At 39.6% G+C, this 21,853-nt stretch overlaps 1 protein-coding gene across 6 annotated transcripts in view; it reads left to right on the forward strand.

Annotated features, from left to right (window-relative positions):
* The first annotated feature begins 1,285 nt into the window (after positions 1 to 1,285).
* Positions 1,286 to 21,853, forward strand: part of ESRP2 (epithelial splicing regulatory protein 2) — a 44,881-nt gene continuing 24,313 nt past the window's right edge. For 2 of the 6 annotated variants that reach the window (XM_013105264.5, XM_072043921.1), the window contains exons 1-4: positions 1,291 to 1,492; positions 1,922 to 2,075; positions 2,890 to 3,018; positions 21,360 to 21,473. In XM_013105264.5, the coding sequence (XP_012960718.1) occupies positions 1,473 to 1,492; positions 1,922 to 2,075; positions 2,890 to 3,018; positions 21,360 to 21,473 (417 nt within the window). In that variant the 5' untranslated portion in view covers positions 1,291 to 1,472. The other 4 variants (XM_072043918.1, XM_072043920.1, XM_072043919.1 and 1 more) reach the window with 4 other exon arrangements.

Raw genomic sequence — 21,853 nt, forward strand, 5'->3', positions numbered from 1 at the left:
GGCAGCTGCACACGTGAGCAGCAGAGATGACAGCTGAAAGGCATTTAACAGCTATCTTGTAACGCTCAGTGAGCTACACCTCCATACTGTGACTTCTCTGCAGTCCCTGCCAGGTAAATACTTGCAATTTGTGAACTCTAAGAACTCTACCATCTTCCTATGAGATGGTATCCTTGAACTGTAGGTTACTTTCATTGAAATAAATAGAAATAGTTTTGGTGATGCTGTTAGCATGTGAATTGGTGTTTGCTGAACTAAGTCCTTAGTAACTGCTGTTTCATAAGACTTTAAAAAGAGCATAAAAAAATAACCAATTAAAAAAATTAGCATGTTAAAAGAATAAAGAAAATGGGATGTTAATATTTAAACCCTTCAGATATTCACAGTTAAATGTCCACCTCTGCAGTTTCCCCACGGTAGGCATCAGCAGCTAAAAAGCAGCACCCTTTTTCAGTCAGTGAAAACTATATTTCAACTCAGCACTGTTATTGAATTGCAAGTTTAAGATCTAATAAAATAAATATACATATGATCGATCTAATTTGCAATATTTGCCCTTTAAAAATCATGAGTAACTTATTAATTGTGGTAACAGGAATAAATAGTAAGGTGGTCAAAGCATTTTTTTTTTAGCTTATTTATTATTACTTCTGCTTGAAAATAGATTTGAGTTTGACAGCGTCTCTAAAAATGTCTGGAGCCACGATGTTATAATTTCCCTACTGCTGCCATCCAGCAGAAACGCTTAGAGGAGGGTTTTTGTGAACCAGACGGTGTTTTGCCAGTGCAGTCTCACCTGTGAGACAGAAAAGGGAGGAGGTACAGAGAAAAACTGCTCATCTGCACGGTGGTTAATGCCGGGGCGATAGTTCTTTACTGAGTACGTACAGGACAGAAAACGCAGGGCTTCACATGCCTGCTTTGGAAAACGTCCTAGATCCACTCTTTCTCAAAACCGAAAGTTATTTCACAAGTTATTTCACCTTTGAAACCTCGTGGAGAACAGGGCCTAAACCTGCCAGCTATCCCGCAGGTTACACCGCCCTCCACGTACAGGTGAGCTCAGGCACCACCGGCCCGGGCCGTGCACGGCGACCTCGGCAAATGCCATTAATTCGGAGCAGGTGAAGGCTTTCGTTTTGTGCCTTTCAGACCCAAGGCTCTGTTTTCCTAACCGCACGTGCACACTCTTCAGATTTAAAAAGCAAAAAAAAAAAAAAGAAGCCCCCAAACCCAAAAAGTCGGTGCGAGCAGGGGGCCGGTTCAAGCCCCCAGCGCCCCCGCCGAACCGAAAGCAGGTAGAAGGACACTTCCTGCGGGGTGGAGAAAGGGAGAGAAAGGGAGTTTGCCTCTCATCTCCCTCAAAAACCAATCAGGCCGGATCAGCCAGGCGTTGAGGCGCCCTCCGTCCCTCCTACACCTTTCCCAGAGACCCAATGGCCTTGTCCCTCCGGGAGATTGACTAGAGTCACATGAGCTGCACCAAGGGCAGGTAACTCAGGAGAGGAGAAGGGGAAGGGGAGGAAAAAAAAAAAAAAAAAAGAAAAAAAAAAAGGCCAAGCTCAGGCTGGGCTTCTGCCATGATGTCAGAGGGAAAGAACCCCACAGCTTGCTAATTTTACCTCCCAATCAGCCCCGGGAAGAAGGAGATCACCGGGAACAGGTAGAGATGCAAGTTTTCTCCATTTTAGTTATTTTTTTCATTTTTGTCTCAGAAACCCTACCTCCTAAGTAGCTCTTTCTTCTCCTTTTAATATTGTGACTCCTCGTTCTCTCCTTTCCCCTTTGATCACTTGGAGGTAGGGGGTGAACCTTTGCGGGATTTTTTTGTTGTTCCTTTTTTTTTTTTTTTTGTCTGTTTGTGTGTCTTTTTTTTTTCTTTTTTTTCCTCTTTTTTTTTGACCTCTGCTTTTGATTGTAGTTGTTTCCCCCCTGTGGTCATGACGGCTTCGCGCAGTGACTCTTTGGTGGTGTTGTTTGGGGCAACAGCTGGTGCATATGGGGCTAAACTGGGTTCGGATGAGAGGGAACTAATTCTCTTGGTGTGGCAAGTTGTGGATCTCCCCGGCAAGAAGGTATGGCTTCGACACCCGGTCCGAGGGCGCGTTCCCCGGGCGCAGCCTTTTTGTTTCTTTAAGTTATTTCCCTTCTGTTTGAAGGGCAGAAGCAACTTTGAAAGAAAGCCAGGCCTCTTCCCACCCCCTTCACCTCCCCGGCCCCCTTGGACCATCGGTGGCCCTAAACCTGAGGGCTCCTCGGGGCTCCTGGAGGTGCCCGGGGCAGGCTGGGGCTGGGTGCCCCTCCTCAGCCGCCTCACGGCACACGCTGGGCGCTTTTATTCTTCTTTTATACAGAAAAATAGCCCACTGTTTGGATAACTTTTCAGAGAATCTTAAATTTCTCTAATTTTGAGGCTGATCTGAAAAAAAGTTTTTTTTTTTTTTTTTTTTGACCTCCCTCCCAAAGCCCTCTCGTGAATAATAATCCCTCAGAAATGAAGGGCTGTAACAAAACAAATGTGGCTATCAATTTCGTGAACAGATTCGGGAAAGCGCCTTAACTTTTGGTGGTCTTCCTTTTTCAACAAAAAATTCCCCCGAAACACAGCTCCAAGCCCAAGCGGCGAGGCCTGAAGCCGCTCCTGTGGCCCTCAGCAGAGAGCATGGCTCTCCTGCGGCTCTCCCGGGTGGGAGGGAAGGAAACCTAGGCCAAGGGTCTCCATTTCTGAAACCTTTACCAAAAAATGCCTTTTTTTTGTTCATCACGATAGTCATTGAGGTAGTGATACTGCACCTTTCTGATTTTTTTCTGCATTGTAAACGCGTTGTTAAACAGAGCTTGTTTTCGATCGCTCCTCACTTCTGTCCATCGTTTCTTCAATGTTTTTAGGTAGGGACACTGCACAAATCCCTGGTGAAAGCAGACAATTTGGAGTTAAGTGATCAATGTCGTGAAGTGAGTGGTTTAACACCAGAGGGACTGGGCAAAGCAGAGCCTCTGGACCGGGTTCTTCAACAGGTGAGGCACTGCTCTTTGCAACAGGGGCAATGTAGGGGGATCTGGGGGCAAGACTCAACTGTCCTATAAAAGAAATACACTTTCATTTTGTCTTTCACTGTGAAATCACTAGCAAGTTCTTGTGTTTAAAACTGACCAAAAAGAGACCTGAAGCATTTGAACTGGGAGCCCTGTAATTCTGAAAGTTATGTACAGCACCAGAGTATGTGAGCTCGTGCTATGGCTCTTGAAAGTTTTGGCTTCTGATTATGTTGGTAGGCCTCCCTTTATTCCAAATAAATAGGGTGATAAACATGATAAATGCAGTACTGATCAAACTTTCAAAATATAGGTGTCATGTTTTAATCCATGGGTTCTCTGCTATGATGTGTATTAAAATATTAACCTTTTCTTGGTTGTTTTTCTTGAAATTAGTTGAATTCTTCAAAACTATGCTTACATAAAACATCAGCTGTGTTTGTCATATATCATTCTTCCAAATAGTAGATTCAGTGGATAATGAAGTGATTGTTTCTACAACTTTTGTATTATACTATTTGACTAATTTAGTATTGCACTAACAATAAATCTGTAAATTTATATGATTCTTGCACTTCAAGATGTCATAAATTACTTTAAAACTTCTAATGCAAGTACTGTATATGTACTCAGTTCATGAAATTTTGCTTTATTTCTCTTTTATGCATGCAAAATGTGCTTGAGTGGAAAAATACAATAGTGCGTTTTTGTGGAACATATAAAACTGGCTTTCCACACCTTGTCTGAATCACTTGTAGGTGTGTTTCAGCAAGAAACTTGCTTAGGCAGTAGAACAGGTTCATGTTGCTGTAACTTCTGGTGACACAGAGATAACTTGGCAGACTAGGTCCTAACCCTCTTTGATATTGAATGGTTAACATTTTACTCTGGAGTGGGTACCTTTAAAAACAGAAATACGTAACTTGTGTTTTAAAATCTCTCAACATCAGCTGTGGATGGCATTTATTCTACTTGCACAAGTTTTGCTAGACTCTAAGACCAAGAGGCTTTTTTTTTTTTTTTTTTTTTTTTTTTTTTTTTTTTTTTAATGCTTCAGAATAACCCCTGAGAAAATGTGCAGCTGCAGGTTTGATCTTGTCCCAGATCTTGCACTAAAGACATCTGGAACAGCTTAGCCTAGTACACTCTGTTTACCTTTATAACAGACACACTTTAATTACACTCAATACTTTATGAGAGATTGTATCTTATTGCTGTAAATTGCACTGTAGGTGGGTCTGATTTAGCAAATAAAAGGAAATACTACCTTTGTGTGTAGGTGTGGTAGAGACTCTTGAAAAACAACAATTTTACCCTTTTTGTTTGACATATCTATGCAACCAAATAATGATTTTGCTGTTAATTGTTGGATGCCAGTTGTGATGTGGCCAATTCTGTCATAGATGTGCTGGAACACCCTTTACCTAAGCTTGTCTCCCTGCGCCTCCATACTTCCTGATTCCATGGGAGTTGGGGAGAATTAATTCACCCTCTTACTTGCAATGTCAGCAAAAGGTAGAAGTCTGTATTCTTTTACAGTAGACTCTTTTTCTGCATTTTTAAAGATAAATCCATTAAACGATTTAAGTGTATTGTATATTTTAAGGATGTCAGGTACTTATTGACACATACAGATGTTTTTCCCTCAGTAAAGTATTTTGATTAGCAAAAGTACTGGTGGGCGAAGTGGTTATTTGAAAAGGAAGTAGACGTGTACCTTGATTTGAGATAATGTTGTAGAGTATGTGAAATTAGCTTTCCCCACCCTGCTTGGATTGTGGTAGAGAATCTGATGATGCAGCTGAAAATTGCTCACTTTAGCACTCATCTTAATCTTATAAATGAAAGTTTCAGTACCTGCTTCTGGCTTTTGCCTTGGGTTCTCAGTCTCTACACGTAGAGGGAAGTGAAAATCCCCAACCATAAAGCCGTTGTAAGTTTTACCTGTGCTTCAGAGGTCTCTTCCAACCTCAACCGTTCTTTGATTTTGATTTGGCAATTCATAACTGATACATGGTAGATCAGCAGCTGTGGGCCTGGAGTTTTCCCACTGGCAGCAGAAAACCTCCTGTTACTTTTAGGGTCACTTTCTAGGAATGATATTCTACCAAAAACCTACAGTCTGTGGATAAATCTTCACTATGCTTGTAACAAAACTCTTCAACCGATGTTGCATCATTCCAATTGTACTTCATATTCTCATAGCATTGCACCTCGGACAACTCATTACTTGGGTTTGTCTCAAGTATTCTAAAACACTTCTGTTTTCCCTAATATATTTTTGCTGTGTGATTTTTACAAAGAGAGGTTCTGAAGTACAGTGTCCCCTAAGTAATCAAGCTTATTTTGTTGTAGTGTATGTTTAGTACATTTTTTTACAAGGTTTTTCTTACTGTATTTGTCTAGGCTAACAAGCATCCGATTCCACATGTTCTAGTTCATTTATGGGATCCGGCTGGATTTTCCTGTAGCTGATGTGCAATGTTTTGCTGGCTATGTTTTGGGTGGGTAGGAAAGATCCTGTACGTGTACAAATATTAGGGAAATAACTACCACAAGTCATAAAGTGTATGCCTTTTGGAAGCAGTTTGCTTAATGTATTTAGTTCAAAATGGCAGTAATAACTTGTCTCTGTTGTAGGGCCATTAATGATGAACATAAAACTGCTGACTGAGATGTAGTGTTGTAATTGAAGAATGCTACTGAGTAGAAAACATGTGAGGGCTTTTTTTTTTTTTTTTTTTTTTTTTTTTTTTTTAAACAAAACAAGCAGGAAATCTCAAGTTCAAGTGTATGTTTGGAACTGTTTTGAACCTGTGATGTAAGCCTCTAAGCATGCATTACCTGTAATACTTACTAAAGGGAACAGCGTCCTGCATTTCTTCCTACAGCATTAGGACATCCTCAATACGTTTCTTTGGTCAGATCCTCAAATCATGGGACTGCCTTATTTAGCATGTGATTTAGTGTTTTCTTTTCCAGAGTTTCCTTTTCTTTTTAGAGCTTTATGGTTTCCCAGTTTCCAAACTTTTAAGGGAAAAAATGTTTTCAAGTTGCTATCTGAAACCTTGCAGGAATGGAAGCTTGTTTTAAAAGAGCAAAACCAGAATGAACTTTACCTTTCTTTCATCCCCATTACACTGTCATTAAAAAGCTGACATCTTCATGTGCTTCTTTGATTATAGCCATAGGGATTCTTAAGCTAAAGATCTAATGCTAAGTTGAAAGTGTTGTGGATTTCTTAATCCTTCCCATACAGAAAACCTGGCTAAATCAGTATGATTTGCCTTGAGACATATTGCTTTCCTTTTGCAAGGCAATATTTGCATGTCTCCCTGACAAAGGATGCAGTCTAAGAAGAGCTAATAACTTTGGAGAGGTGTCTGCAGTGTTTAGCTGTAATTACCATCCTTCTTTGAACGATGTACATGAAAAGGGAGAGGTTCTCATGAGAGCTGGGTCTGCTTCTGGACCTATTGAAAGCACCCAAATTTTGTCTGTGGAGTGACATATAAGTATGAAAAACCTGTTTGTAAGACTGTCCTAGTCTTGCTGGTCTTTCATCAAACTTTACATTGGATGCAATACATTAGTGATAAATTTAATTCATATTCTTCATAGGTTAACCCAGGCATGTTTTCCCTCTTGGCTAAACCATGCTCAAATTGAAAATACTGAGAGGTTGCCACTTCTTCAGGTGATAGCAAATTACCACTTCTCTAAAGCATGTTCAAATGCCTATTGATTGTTTATGTGAGCTGCAAGAGCAGTTTATTTCCTCAGGTATCAACAAATTCGGCAAGAAACAAGCTGATTAGATGAGCATTTGGAAAGAAAGGGGGGCGGGCAGGGAAGAGGTGGAAGAACCAGTGAATTCCTCTAACCTGATAAACCGGTTGCAACCTTTTTTTTTTTTAAAGAGAAACTTGTTCTGCAGCCTCCTCTTCACAAAGTGCTAGCAGAAAGTTTTCTTGGCTCTCCCTTTCCAGCTGTCACACCTTCATTTTGGGTAAATGACTTCTGAAATGTTTTTTTTTTAATATACTTCTGAATTTTCAGACTGGAGGAAAAAAAGCCTAAAAACACACGCTGATTTCTTTTTTGTCTCGAGCTGTTAATCATAAGACAGATAAATGCAGCCCCCCAAAAATGTAGAATAGGGAAAAGGATGTTCAAATGTATATTAGTGGTAATGCTGGGCTTTTTTCCTGGAACAGAAAGCTAATTCTTACTGTTTTGTTACTTTTGTTACTGACTTAAGTTTCCCTAACTCAAGGGAACTAAGCAGCATGTAAATCATCTTTGGTCAAAGGCATTTATTGAAACTGATCACAACCTGAATTTTATTTATTTATTGGGACTGTGGTTGGTCTTCCAGTCTGAGGTTGTCTGGTGACTATATCAGCCCAATATAACTCTTGGCAGAGTCTGTTTGGAGTTTTGGAGTGTTGGCTGGGTCTGAGTTCTGAAGTTTTGGAGCAGGTGTTTGGCAAACCTTTGGCAAGTGTTACTGAGCAGGCTGTTCTTTTCACAGCAAATATTTAGGGTGTAGTTTCACAAGATTTGGCTTCAGCAGCGAAGCCAGCTTCTTGCCCCTGCACCATGCTTTACCATTCTTTCTGTTGCCTCAGTAAAGTTCTTTGTGAGGCTGTGCTGTAAACAGGATCGCTGAAATGAGCAGGTAGGGTGGGAACTTGTAAGCTGCTTCGCTGTCCAAGCTCACGTCCCATGAAACTACACCCTTTGGTTGTGTTTTCATGATCCAACATGTTTGATGGTGATACCAGCTTAAAGTATTTCTGCCCCCACATCATGCTCTCAAGCTGCAGATGCAAAAAAAAAAAAAAAAAAAAAACTTTTCAGTAGCACCTTTCACTAAGGTGGTACTTACATGGACCTCCCTCCCCTGCTTTCTGCCAAAACAAAGGTTTTGGGGGCTGCACGTTAAACTGGAGCAAGGCCCAGTGCTGAGTTCAAAAAGAGCTCTGGTCTGGAGCAGTTCTGTTTGATGTGCAGCGAGGCAGATTAGGTGGTTAGCTGCTGAGGGCAGCCGTGGCACCAAGGTGTGGACATGCACTGCGTTTGAAATGAGAGAAATGTTTTAAGGCAGCCTGGCTACCAAACAGCTTGTATTGTGAAACTGTGGCCTTGGTTTGGCACCAAGTAAGTGATGAGGATCCCCTGGCACACACAAGGTGGCCTTCAGGTTGTCAGGGCAGGTGAGACATAAACACCACTTACAGGAGGGCTGAGAGGGCTGTGAGCTGTCTTATGCAGGGTTCTTATTATGAGCATCTAATAACTTCCCGTTTCCATTAATAAACCTAGCTTAACATTATTTAAAATGTTTGATACCTAATACTGGATTATTGTCAGTCTTTATGGTAGGGAAGCAAGGGTATGGTAATGCCTCCTGTAACTGCAGGATGTTGCAATATGGAATTTTTCTGTTTAGCAATGAAAATGGATGGCAAACTCTCACTAAAAGGTCTAGTTGTAATTCTGTTGATGATAGCATAGGATTTTTTTTTTAACCATTACAAATCCTCTGTGCTACTCAGCTCCCCCTATGTAATGATGATAACACACATCTGTTCTCAAATACTATAGAGTTAATACCAGAAACAGTCCCTCTGTTATATTATACATACTTATGTATAATATGAATGCATTTGTTTTGGGCAGCATTTATGTTCTGTTAGCTTTTATGGAAAAACAATATAACTGTAGTTTCTCTGAAGGCTGCAGTGCTTTCGTCAGAACTCCTTAAGTATTTATTTAAACCTTGCTTTGTTCCTATATTTAGGTACATTTCTCTTTACAATCACTAGAGAATTAAAGGCATTTGTCTAAAGCTGCATATTACTTTCTCTGAAAGCATAAAAATGTGGTATTCCCATTTATCTGTGCTACTTCTTTCTCCTCTTAATTTTAAGGGAAGTACTATATTCATTAGAAGTGAATAATTTGGCCCAGTGGTTTGAGGATGAGCTGGAGTAGGCTTTTTATGGTAGTGGATGCTGCTGCTTCTTCCGGTGAAGTTAAAACATTAGCATGAAGCCTCTTACTAAGGCTGGATGGACTAGCATACATAGAAAAATAAACGTTCCTATGACATGTTCAGAACAGCTTGAAAGCTTGAAATACCTGTCTTCATACAATGTGAGGTTGTGCAGTGTTTAAAGCTGTGTCGCTGACACATTGCAGTGTTCTCACTGCTATGCTATTATACCTGAATACTTTAATTTCTCTTGAAATTGAACTTAAAATACTTTTTATATAAGTCACTGGAAGATGGTAAAACAAAGGGTAGAAGCCTTTTACTACAAAGATTGCTGCTGGTGAATACATGATCCTCAAAGTTTTTGAACTTTTTTCTTATGACTTGTTGTAAATAGCTACTGGAAAAAGTCCCTGGAAACGTGTTAATGAAGTGTTTTGGGGGTTTCAAAAGTGGCTAAGCAATAATAAGGAATTATAATAATTATGAGGAATAAAGGATTTGGATTCTACCATTTTAATAATAAAAATGCATGCGATGCCTCCACCAGTTCTTACATGTTAGCAGGGAAGCAGTTTACAAAATTTGGTGCGGATGCTGTGTTGCCTGCAAACCTTCACTGTTTCTCTCTTCCTTTGGTAACAATTAATCTGATTCTTGTCAGTTTTTGAAAGGGCTGCACGGTTCTTGCATCAGTGCGTTGGTTTGCTCAGAGTTTCAAAAACAAAAAAACAAACAAGAAAAACAAAACACCCTTAAGTTATATGCAGAAGGTCTTGCATAGGTAAGTGCTGCCCAACGAGGACAACACCTCTGTCAACATGTTGCAGCACTTCTTTGCTGAACAGCCTGGTTTAAGAGTGACACACGAATGCTGACAGGAACTGATATTGCCAGCAAAGCAGTGTTGTGGCCAAAGCTATAAAAATGCTGATTGGAATTTGATTTATTTGTAACCAACAACTTAAATAATGCCAGCCCTGTTTCATTTTATGCTTCCTGTGGTTAAAATTGGAACTTCCGTATCTTTCAGTTAGAAATATAGTAATGTCTCTCTCCCCTACAATGGTATCTGTGGCATCCAAAGTTTATGAACATGAGTGGGTTTTCTATCCTTCAGTCTTTCTGGGGTACTGAACTTGTCTGTATTATCATTCTTACTGAGTTGAAACCAAAGCTAAGTAGTGGTGTTTTCGTTCTCTGGTTCTAATTCCAGAGAAATTTAAGCATGTTCTTTATCGTTTAAATGAATTGTATAGACATTTGCAGTGTGTGAAAACAAATGTGTTTACATAAATTAAGACACAATTACTTCCCTGACAAGTAACTCTGTTGCAGTGAATTCCACTAAAACTGAAGTAGAGCTAAGTTATGCAACCAGGAAAGTAAAAGTGCAAAAAACATCGTGGAGGTTTTTCTTTGTAAGTAGATAATGTTGTAAGTGTGTTCCCGAATACCTAAAAGTTAGTTTAGGAGTCATTCGAGGTGAAGAGAATCACAAAACAGTGTATAATACATCAAATATCTTGAATGAAGTAACTATCAGACTGGGAGAAGATGCACAAGTTTGAGAACTGGAAAATATGTTACAGTTGCAAGAATGACTGAAACAATGAAAGAGCTTGGGAGTTTCCTTGCTTTTAGTGTGCTAGCCACTGTCACTCCTTACAGCACAAACTGTGACAGGATGAACTCTTGCTTATTGTAAGGCTCGTGAAAGGACACCAGGTAAATGTGCACGTCAGAAGAGAACTGCTGCTCCTGTGGCATACTTACAGAAACAAAAGAAACTATGAATCACCTCCCGCTCCTCCCTTCAAATATCAGACACAAAGAATTGATCACAAGGAACCATGTGATTTGCTTTACTTTGTATTCTATGCAGCTCACATGATGCTTTGTCAGTCATAATGCTTTGAAAACAAGGCACTGCGGAAAAGAGAATGCAATTCTCTAAGAGGAAGCAACACCTAAATAATGCCTCTGATAGTGTTCTAGTTCTGTATTGGGCGGGTCTGAATCCCTTGGAAGGCCAAATGGAAGTTCTGATCCTACTCAGTAGTAGACTACTACAATTACAGATAATCACTTCACTTACTTTCATTTTTCCTTTTCTCAAGCAACCAGTTCTTGATGTGTGGGGTTGCTGCTCTAATCTGTGACTTCAAATTTCAGAGTTTAAAGGCAAGTTGGCCTAGGGATCCACTTATTTTATTTCCACGAAAGCATGTTGAACAAGAAAGGGAAAACTCAGAGCACTTTTATGAAAGCTTGCCTTTTCTGCTGATATGTATAAGGGCACGAGCAAGGATCACTTGGATTCCATTATAAGATAAGATGCTTACTGGATCTCAAGTCCATTCAGGGCGGTCCATGCTTATGGTATTTTACTGTATTCAGTTAAAGGAATGAGAGAGAATCTCATTCAAAGGAAACAGAAATGTGGATAGTATGTATACCGTCTTATAATTCCTGTTTCCATGGACATTACTGCAAAAACAACCCGAAAAACAAAACCAAAGAAAAAGGGGGAGTGAGGGAAGAAGTTTTAATTTTTAAGGCATTGTCAGTTCTCCTACAACTGGTTAAGCTTGCACTACAAACAATGAGGTAGTGTTGAGTAAATAGAGCGGTACCATGCATTACAGTCAATAGAGCCGGTGCTAAAGATCACATTGCTAATGAAAGTTTGTCCTTGAAACAGAGGTAAGAGGGAGTGGGGGAGGTATAGAACACAGAGAAAACTCGTGTTTAAACTAAGATTTTAGGAAATATTACAGTCAGAGTATATGAATTAAAACCTAGAGTTAGGAAAGTCTGTTCAACCTTTTATTTCAGGCTGCAGTGACTTGCTCTGGGAGTTGAACTGATAGCAAGCAGCCAATGAGGAGTGTGAGGCCATTGTAGTCCTACTTGAAATATAGGTAAAAGGTTGACAGAATATGGATTTTTTTTGCAAATATTCGAAGTTTCCTGTAAGAGTTATCTTTCGTTTAAAGACAGACTTGTGAATAACCTACACAAACAAATGTGTGATCTGTAAGATATACATCTTTTTTGCATGTTGTTTGTTTTCGCTGCCTAATTGCCTCTTTCTTACAGGTTAATTTAAACTTGAAAACTGCTTACTTTTTCTCAGTGTTTCCTTGTTGTTCAGTTCCCTGACACATAATGCAGAAGTAAAGTAAGTATAGAAACTGTGCAGTTCCTATACTGCAGGAATGGGCTTCTTTTGTCTCAAACAAGGCTGACTTCTAGTAGCTTGTTTGTGGAGTTCTGTGCACATTTCAGCACTCTCTTATTAAAACAGATTGTGCTTTTGAAGATAAAAGCTGTGACCTGATTGCTGTGACATTTAGGTGGCCTGAACCATGGTCTTACTTTTTAGGCTTAATGCATTACCTGAATGAGATGCTGTAGATATGATAGCTGAAAAGCATGCAAATAATCTGGTGTTGCAAACTTCTATGTCAGAAATAATTAATCAAAAATGGTCACAAAATGCTCAAGTGGCATGGCTTTGGACAGATCTTTGTCTTGACAGAAGGTTAGGTTTTTGTATTCTTTCCAAGGAAAAACTAAAACTTTTAAGCAGCTGTTTCTGTTGTAGTAGAGAGACCCAGGCCCAATTAAAATGACTCAAAGAAATACATGTAAATAATGGAGCAACTCCACACTTAACACACTTTGTTACTCAAAACTGTAATAGTGTTTTCTATGCTCTACAGACTGGCAATGGACAAAGCATGACAACCATTGCTTCGTTTATGTCTTTCATATTCTACCTGTTGCTGAACCATGCTTGGGAAAAAAAAAAGCTTTCATGTAGAAAATTAATGGTAGGTTAGCCTCATCTAAGCTGAATGTACGGCCCCTTCATGTATGGGGAGAGGGGGGAAGGGAGGGGGGAAGACCTATTTTAAAGTACTCGTTGAATGGGAAGGATGTAATAAACTTGAGTACCTTCTGGTTTTCTCCCTTGAACCTGAACTGCCATTATAAGAACTATATATGAGCTGCACATCTCCCTCACCACTCTGTGGTGACCGGTATGATGGCAATGAGGAGGACAGTTATTTCCTGAAATTTCAACTTCCCAGCACCAAAGCAAAAGATAAAAAATGGATGTCTTCGAATAGCTTTAAAAATATATATCCTGTCTTTTTCTGTTCTGGTTGTTTTGAAGGTTTGTAATGTTTGGAATTTTATGGCAGAACTCCACAGTCAGATGATGTTTGAGACTGACTTGGCTATTTTTGTTGCTACCAAGCTTGTGCCATTTGTGGTTAACCAGTATCTTTGTAAGATACGAGTTTGTGTCTATGCAGCCACCTAATGTAGATGAAACTGTTTTGAGAGAACATCAGAAGCAGCAGGATATGTGGTGCCTGGCTTGCTCTTGAAGCTTTTTGCAGGAAAGGATATAAAATGACAAGATAGTAGGTAGTGAGAAGTGCTGTATCCTGCAGCTCCTTGAGATCAAGGTGAGCAAATCTGTTCTTACGCTTTCAAATTCCAAAGGTGGATGGAAACTGCTGGATTGGTCACGTGTAAATATACTGGACTATCTCAGGTACACTTACTGTGGCCATTCTGATTGATTACTCCGTTATTAAATGCAGTTCGAGTACCTTTATACTGTTGGTGATGTGTTACTTGACTGATCATACTGAGCACTGTTATACCGTCTTTGGCATGCTGGAAATGAAACCCATGCCTTTGTCCAGGGTAGTTTTAACTCACTAAGTAATCTCAGGCATTAGTGTTCAGCAGAGCAAAAAATTGCTTTTCTTCTAATAGAAGAAATCAAACTGGCAATATTGTTTTCTAGCATTTTTAGTGAGTGGGCCTGAGCTGCCTGTGTCACTTATGCAAGTTTCCTCTGCAGAGAAATAAGACAAGGCGCAACTTCTTTTTTGTGTTTGAATAGTGTCTAAGTACAGTACCTTTTCCTATGTTTCTAGGGGAGGAGGGGAAAAAAAAAAAAAGAAAAAGAAAAGAAAAAACTTACCTGGAGCTTGTTGGCTTACACTTTTTTTTTTTTCTTCCAGCAGTTTCAGTACAAGGTCACCATGTATCCATTATCAGCCATGTGGAATAGCAGCTAACAGGTCAACAAAGGCAAGGGCTTACTATAGGATTCTCTGTTTAAAAAGTTACCTAGAACAATAAAGGGTTATCATACTTGTAAATAGTGCTGAAATGCAGTCTACACACTTCCCCAGTAGTATTGACATGCTTTAAATTCCACCATTGCATGGGTAAGGCTGGCATTATCAATAGGGCTTGAAGAGGGAAGGAGCAGAAAACTGCCCATGGAGACTATTGTAAATAAATGTGAAACTCTTGAAGGTGTAGGATCTGAGGCACAATGTTGAGGTGAAATTATTTTCCAAAGTTGCCATTGTTGGGGTATGTTGTGTGTGTGTCCAAGCTTTGTATACCAAACCAATGATTTGTTACTCTTGAAATTTCTTATGCCCATAAGTTTAAGGGAGGCTTCAGGGCTGCTGGATATTTGTTTTTCAGTGGTGCTCCAATCTTGCTTTTTTTTGGTGGCAGAAAATTTCTTTTCATCAAATTTGGTTGCATCTCACCCCTGCCCTCAAGACACACAAACCTCCATTTATACACTGTGGTGGCCTTAGTGCAGCAGTGGAATGGGCAATACAAAGAGTGCAAAGAGATGGGAGAATCACAGAATGGCTGCAGTTGGAAGGTACCTATGGATGGTTCCCAGTGCAACCCCTTAAAGCAGATGCAGTTAGAGCAGGTTGCCCAGGACCATGTCCAGTTGGGTCTTGTATATCTCCAGAGATGGAGACTCTGCAACTACTCTGGGCAGCCTGTTTCAGTTTTCAGACACTTTCAATCCCTTTTTTCAGGAACAGCACCTCTGCAACTATATGCTTTTTTTTTTGTCTGTTCTCTAGCAATGAATTGTAGAGGGCTGTCAGTAAAATCAGGCTCTGAGGTAAGACTTGAAATATCTTTGCCTGTTGAAGCAGAGCATCTTCAGAGAGGTGATGTGTGTTTTGAGTTGCCATTGGTGTTTTATGCTTCTCTTACCAGCAGAAAGACAGTTCATTGCTATATGGTCTGTGCTGCAAGCAAAGAACAATCCATGCCAAAGCCTAAAAGACAGTGTAAAGCTCTAATGTAATGACTTTCAGTGATATGTAATAAGTAATGATTTTTTTTTGATATAAATGAATTTGGATATCAAACGTGGTGGTAAATAGTATGGCTTTAGTTGAGGCATCTGGGATGCTTATTGCGAAGTGCCGGTATGTAGTCTTAATATGCAAGGCATGTGGTTTCTTTGCTAGGAGAGCTACAATTAGGAAGCAACTTGAATACCTTCAACTGACAATTCATTGATTGCAAAGTAGGGAGGATATGCATGGAAGTGAACTTGTGCTTCTGAATTGAGAAAAATGCTTTGTGTTGTCGCTACTGAAGTTGTTTCTGTAAAAATGCTATATGTGTGTGAGTCTGGGGATTTTAGTGTTAATGGCATGTTCTGGTAGACAAATTCCATTTGGGAATCTGTCTGATAGACTGAACTGTAGTTCTCAGAATTCATTATACTAATAAAATGAAAATGCAACTATTTTCAGGACCTAAAGCGAAGCCTTGAGAGATATTGTGAACTAGAATTTAGAAACATTATAACTTCGTAACTTTAGACTGCCTGAATGATTAGACATGCAAACACAAAAGTTCAGCTGATCTGACTTTTATATTATAACTTGTGTCACTGCATAATTCTGTACATAACCACATGCAGGTGCATACATCTGTATATAGGAGTCACCTATCTGTAATGGAGTCCTTGCTGTCCTACACTCCCTAGTAATTCATTGCTGGAGGAGGTCTCTTATGTAGGTAAAATAATTTGTTTGTGAAAGAGATCTAAAGTAGTTCTCTAGATTCAGCTTTGCATAGAGATGCATGCTTATCAGAGTGGAAACTTATTCTTAATTCCTTCAAATGAATGGGGGGTGGTTGTAACATGCTTAGCTAACTTTCCAGGTTTTAGCAAAAGGGAACAGCTCAAATGCGTGTACCTAAGATAGAAGTTTTTATTTCAAACAGTGTATTTTAAAAATCTGTGGATTATATCTTTGCTGTTTCTCTAGGACCATTGCATATCAGTCATGTGAATTTCTTAAGCTCCAGGGAGTATATTGGAATATATGAACTTAGGTGAGCCAAAATAACTTTTCTAAGTAATTTCTGAAACTGTTCCTTTTAATAATGACCAAAAGATGTCACTCCTGCATAAGTTTTTTTTTTTTTTTTTTTTTTTTTAATTAGACATTCTTGCAAAGCAGAAGTTAATCTCCTCTACAAATAGAAAGCCCTGACAGTAGAATGTACGTGTGTATAAAAACAGGGCTCCACGCCTGTTTTGCAAAGGACTGATCTAGAAGACATGGTTACAGTTTTTTTTTTTTGACAGGCTTTATACAGAATCACAAATGACCTGTTGGAAATTAATTTGGCAGAAACTTGATTGTGTATCCACGTGTAACCAAAATGTAATCTCTGGGTAATTCACTAGCATGCCTGTTGATATCACTGATCTGAACCCATGTCCCCACACAGCGAGCACCATGTAATACCTGTGTGGGGATATAGAGGCATGTCTAGCCTGAGCATGGCACAAAAGCTAAGCTACTATCTGGAAGCTGTTTCTGTCCAGAGTTAAATTGCAAAGACGCCTTTAATTCTGAGGCTTTGTGAATGATTTTGTGTGTAGCCTGGTGCTGTTATAGCTGTGATGGGCTAGCAGGGCTAACAGAAGCAAAACAGAGAAACTTTTGTGCCTTATTAACAGAGGATCCAGTTCTGAAGAAGCACTAGGAGCAGGTCGGATGAGTAAGAAGCAGCCAAGTTTTCTGTTATTTCTCAGAGGTGGACGAAAGAGAGAGCCCCCCAGGGTATCTTGGGTTCAGATACGGCTTAGCTGACAGCATGGCTGGGTTCTGCAGCTGCCTGCTCCCTGCTTCACTGCCATGCCAGCCACAGCTCAGAGCTTTTTTTTTTTCAGCAGCCTTTCTCAAGGATGAGAGCTATTTTTAGTTAGGGAAATGGGAATATCCAAATAGCCAGCGGTTTATTTTAGTGCTTCGTGCATCATAGCTATTGAAAGAGCTTACTGAGGAATCTTAAAGTTTCCCTGCCATCCCCAGCTTTGTTCAGTTAAGGCTACACGGAGAAGGGGGCCGTGTCGTTTCAGCCACTGGGGATTCATTTGCAGAAAACACAGCAGCTTGTGCTGGCTTTCCTCCAGCTTTGCTGCTGGCGAAACATGTCTCTTTGCTCTCTTTGTACTCCCAGCTACAAGCCCCAAATCCTGTAGAGCCAGTTTTTCAGACAGTGCTCTGACTCTCTCCTTCCCTCTCACCACCTTTTCCCTAAGAACTGTTTTAGCTTTCAGGGAGGTAAACGTACAGAGCAGCCTGCTCGATTCTTTCTTCTTTGTTCAGTTTTTAATCTGCGTGGTGAATTATTGAACGTGTTCCTTTAAACGTGGAATGATTCATCAGAGCCCTAGCAGAGGCTGACCTGCTGGAATAAGCAGCACAGGGTGATGCCTCTGCACTGTGGCTCTTGCAGGCTAAATGAGGGCTGGCTGCAAGATGCAAAGAGTGGTAATTAACACTGTATAACTCAGTTCCTATGAAATGACTAGATCAACAGGAGCCATAGGGTGTGTGAGCTTGGTGGAGGAAGCCTTAAGGTGGGGCAGCTTTGCATGCTAAAGTGGGGCAGCTCTATGGAGAACAGCATGAAGGTGAATGACGGGAGGTAAATAGCTGAGATGGGTTTTATTAGTGGAGTTAAGGAGACGTGGATGGAATTTATAAAGTGACAGACTTGTGGACAGGTTGCTGAACGTGTGAGACAGAAAACTGTAATGTAAATCTGGCACTGGTCTTAACTTGTCCTGAGCTTGCTATATGTTGGTGTATGACTGTTCTGGGTTGCCTTCTGAGGTACTGCCTTGTATTTATGGTGCGCAAAAAAAAAAAAAAAAAAAAAAAAAAAGCTGAAGATGGCTTTTCAGCAGGAACTTGTAATCACTGAAGTTACATTTTAACACAGCTTTATGAATGCATGTACACTGGTTGCTTTAACTCCTTCTGAACATATGTGATAGGCTGTACATGTATCTGCTGCCTGAAAGCCTTAGGGGTCTGGTGTAACCTATAGTAACGAGAGCTGGTCTCCAGCTATGCTTTTATACTTAACCTTTCCAGAATTAAAGACATCTCATGTAGATGAAAGAAGCCAGTTCAGACTAATCTGAAAAATCTCTCGTTCCTCAGTGCTACCAATTATGCCTGCTATTTTGCCTCGTGCTTTTTTCCTAGGTGAATTTTCCCTTTCACAATCCTCTGCCTCATTCCTCTTCGTGGTTAACCTGTATGATAGCGAGGCTGGTTTGGATGGGAAGGGTTGATCGTGACTCCTAACTATTCTTCCCATATTCCTTTTGGCCTAGTTTGAGGAGCACACCTCAAAGTTTGGAAAAGATTGTTTTCAAAATAGAAGTTTCTAAATAAGCATTCAGCAAGGCCTGCCAGTCCTATGGCATTTTATCTGGGGCACTCTAAAACGTTAACATCTACTAATAAGAGTAGATAATTGTTTTCACAAGTAGATTGTCCCATATTAGGAGTTTGCAATGTTGAAATTTATCACTAACACTTGTTACATATGCAGTGCAAATAATCTGGCTCAGTTAAAAATAAAAACAACTGCTGCCTCATGTTTTTTTTAAAACTTAGTACATCTTGAGTATTTGGTTTATCTGTGTACTTGTGTAATGTTACACTTGATGTCTTCTCACCAGGGGCTTCTGAAAATAGTTGTGCTGTATATCTGTCTGTTCAGCTGTACATTGTATGGGAAATGATCTGAAGAAAATAATGTGAATGTTTCAGTGCAGCAGTCTTGATTATTTTTTGCCAGTTTATCTGATGCCATTTGGCCTGAGCACTCCCTCTCTTGTTCAAACATTTTTTTCTGCTTTTGTTTTCTAATTTGAAGGCTTTTTGAACTACAGTTGTTATGCTGTACAAATCAAATGAGGCTGCATGCATTTCCTGCTTCTCTCGAAATGTGTATGGGGGATTTCTTCTTGCATCTTATTAAAACAGCTCTCTAATTGCACTTTTGTTATGTGGGCTCTTCCACATCTTCAGAAGCACAGGGTACAAAGTTGAAGGTTTGTGGAGTGTTTTATTACTGCTCATCAGTAAGGCTCTGCTTCCTTTTGGCAAGAATCCCTGTACACCTTTGGGAGGCTAATTAATGCCTATACCTATTTCCAATCCCTTCTTACAAATATTTGCTTTTTATTGTGCCCAGAAGTTAAAGCATGAAGGTGTTGCATTTAGTAAAAAGACAGTTCTCCTCCTGTCTGTTATGGTGAGAATATTTGTTGCTGCTCTGTGACTGTGGAAGGCCCTGTAACTGCTTTTCTGAAGTGGTTCGTGTGGAATTTTCTTCTTTTTGTGGTGTTTACACATCAGCTGAGGTATTTGGAGCACTCTCAGATCTCAATTTTCTGATTTTTTTTTTTTTTTTAAATTATTCCTAAACAATGACTTGCTTTATGGCCTCAGGTTCTCCAAGCCTTCATCTTGTGGTAGGAACCTGAAGTAGCAACTGGGAGGAAACTGGCTTTCTGAATCTGCAAGAATGAGAAAATATAAATATACGTATATAATTATTTATTTTGGTAGGTTTGTGTGCTTTGATAGTGTGCAAAGAACTGCATTAAAAAGGATCAGGGGGAATATTTCATCCCTTTAAAAGTATCAAATACCTTCTGTTCCTATATAAAATGAATTTTAATATAGTTTAATGTAATATATGCAAATTAAGCGACTCGCACAAGATGCTGATGGAAGTGCCTCTCCTTATTCAGTGTTGCCCCCTCAGTTCTCTGTCTAGGGGGATTTAGGAACCACTACTACAGCATTACCCCAAGCGGCAGTGGAATGCTGTTAGCATTAACAAGGGCCAGAATTGGATTTGAGTAGTTACTTTGAATTAAAGCCTGGGTAGTCTTGTCTCTGCTGCTAATCCATGTCCAATGCAAGATTGCTCCCTTGTGAACCTTACCTTTGAGACATAAATGCTACAACAGTTGTTCAGAGTTAAAGCTGTGTAGCTGTGGGAGCAGGTCATTAGGATGTTGCCTCTCTAAGCAGAGAATGTAACATGTTGCATGTGTTGATAGCGGGGGAAAAAAAACCAACTCTATTTTTCCTCATATACAGGTTAAAAGGTAGAAACATATCTTAGGAATTGCAAATTTGTTCTAATTTGTTAGGAGGAGATGAGGGGAGGTTATTTTTCAATGGATGTCTACTGCATCATGTTGTTAATTGTTGCTTTGTTTGTGATCAGATGCTTTCCTGGGAGGGAGTAGCATCAAGAGAGAAGCTTAGAATAATTATATTTGTCCCCTTGAAAGTTAGCTAACAAGTTGCTATTTACTGATTTGAAAAGTGTAGCTACTATACTGTATTAGTGTTAAATTCTCTGCTTATAATAGTCAACTGCTATGGGCTAATAAAAGACTAGAAACTGTTGTCCAAGGATGGAAAACAACTTTGGGCAAGATACAGGTGGAGCCCTTTTCTCTTGAGAATTAATCTGTTGGGGATTATCTATCCTACAGGCAGGGAATAACTTTGTTTTAGCTAATGTTAGTAATGCTGTATCTCTGCAAAGACTTTCATTTTCCTAGATCTGACTTCATTATAATTTCACTTTTGAAGGTATCAGACCACAATTTCTTTGGCTTTTCTTGACATACAGCTTCCAAAACATTAGTAAATCCAGATGGGTAGGTGTTTTTTTTTCCTTTTAGAAGTAGAAATCAAAATGAAATTTTAAGGACAGAACTGAGGTCAAAGGTGGCATAGGTGAAGAAAGACTATTGCGCAATCGGTACTGTGGTTTATCTTGAAACATTGTGTTTTTTTTATTTAAAATATTTCACAGCATTTTTTTTAGTAATTACTTCAGATTTTGAACCTTACCATTACAATACCATTGCCTTTCATATGAAGTCATAATTCTGCCATTCTGTCCTAGTTCTTTTTGCCGTACTGCTGGTCATCTTATATTTTATTCTGTAAAAGCATACCATTTCTATTCCTGCCTTTTATCAGAAGCCCACATCTGTTATGAAGTGTCAATTTTTTTCTCTTTACCAATTTTATTTTTAATGGTAAATGCTCATTTTTTTTGGCATATGTGTATTAGTCAGTCAAATGTTTTTTTTCTTCTCTAGTTTATTCAGCTGGTATCCAGTGATTTGAAAGTACTTGGAAGGAGTTCTTACACGCTCTGCAGTGATGGCCAGTTACTCATTCGACAAGTCCTCCACCCAGAAACATCTAAGAAGGTACGAGATCAGAACTGATGAAGAAGGAGAACGGTTTACCTGAGTTTGAGATGAGCAACACAATTCAACCTTGGCAACTGTAGTGCTCCAAGAACAGCTCTGTGCTTCTAAGGGATGTAAAAGGGAAGGCATCATCGGAAATAGTCCCTGGCAATTGCTCTTGGAAGTCAGATGCAGTACTTGAGGACCCCCAGATAAGCATAATGAGGAAAATAAAGAAAGGCAGGATAAAGAACAATACAAGTTGTTTGAATTCAGTGTCATAGGGAAAAGGTCTAACCTCAGCAGAGGTGGTAGAGAAGTGCTGCTTTGTTTAGGCTTAAGTCATTGGTTCTGTGCAGAGCTATGGGTTTGTACCAAAACCTAAAATTGGTAGAAGC

The sequence above is a fragment of the Anas platyrhynchos genome, chromosome 12 (assembly GCF_047663525.1).
Source record: "Anas platyrhynchos isolate ZD024472 breed Pekin duck chromosome 12, IASCAAS_PekinDuck_T2T, whole genome shotgun sequence".
In the NCBI taxonomy this organism is placed as follows: domain Eukaryota; kingdom Metazoa; phylum Chordata; class Aves; order Anseriformes; family Anatidae; genus Anas; species Anas platyrhynchos.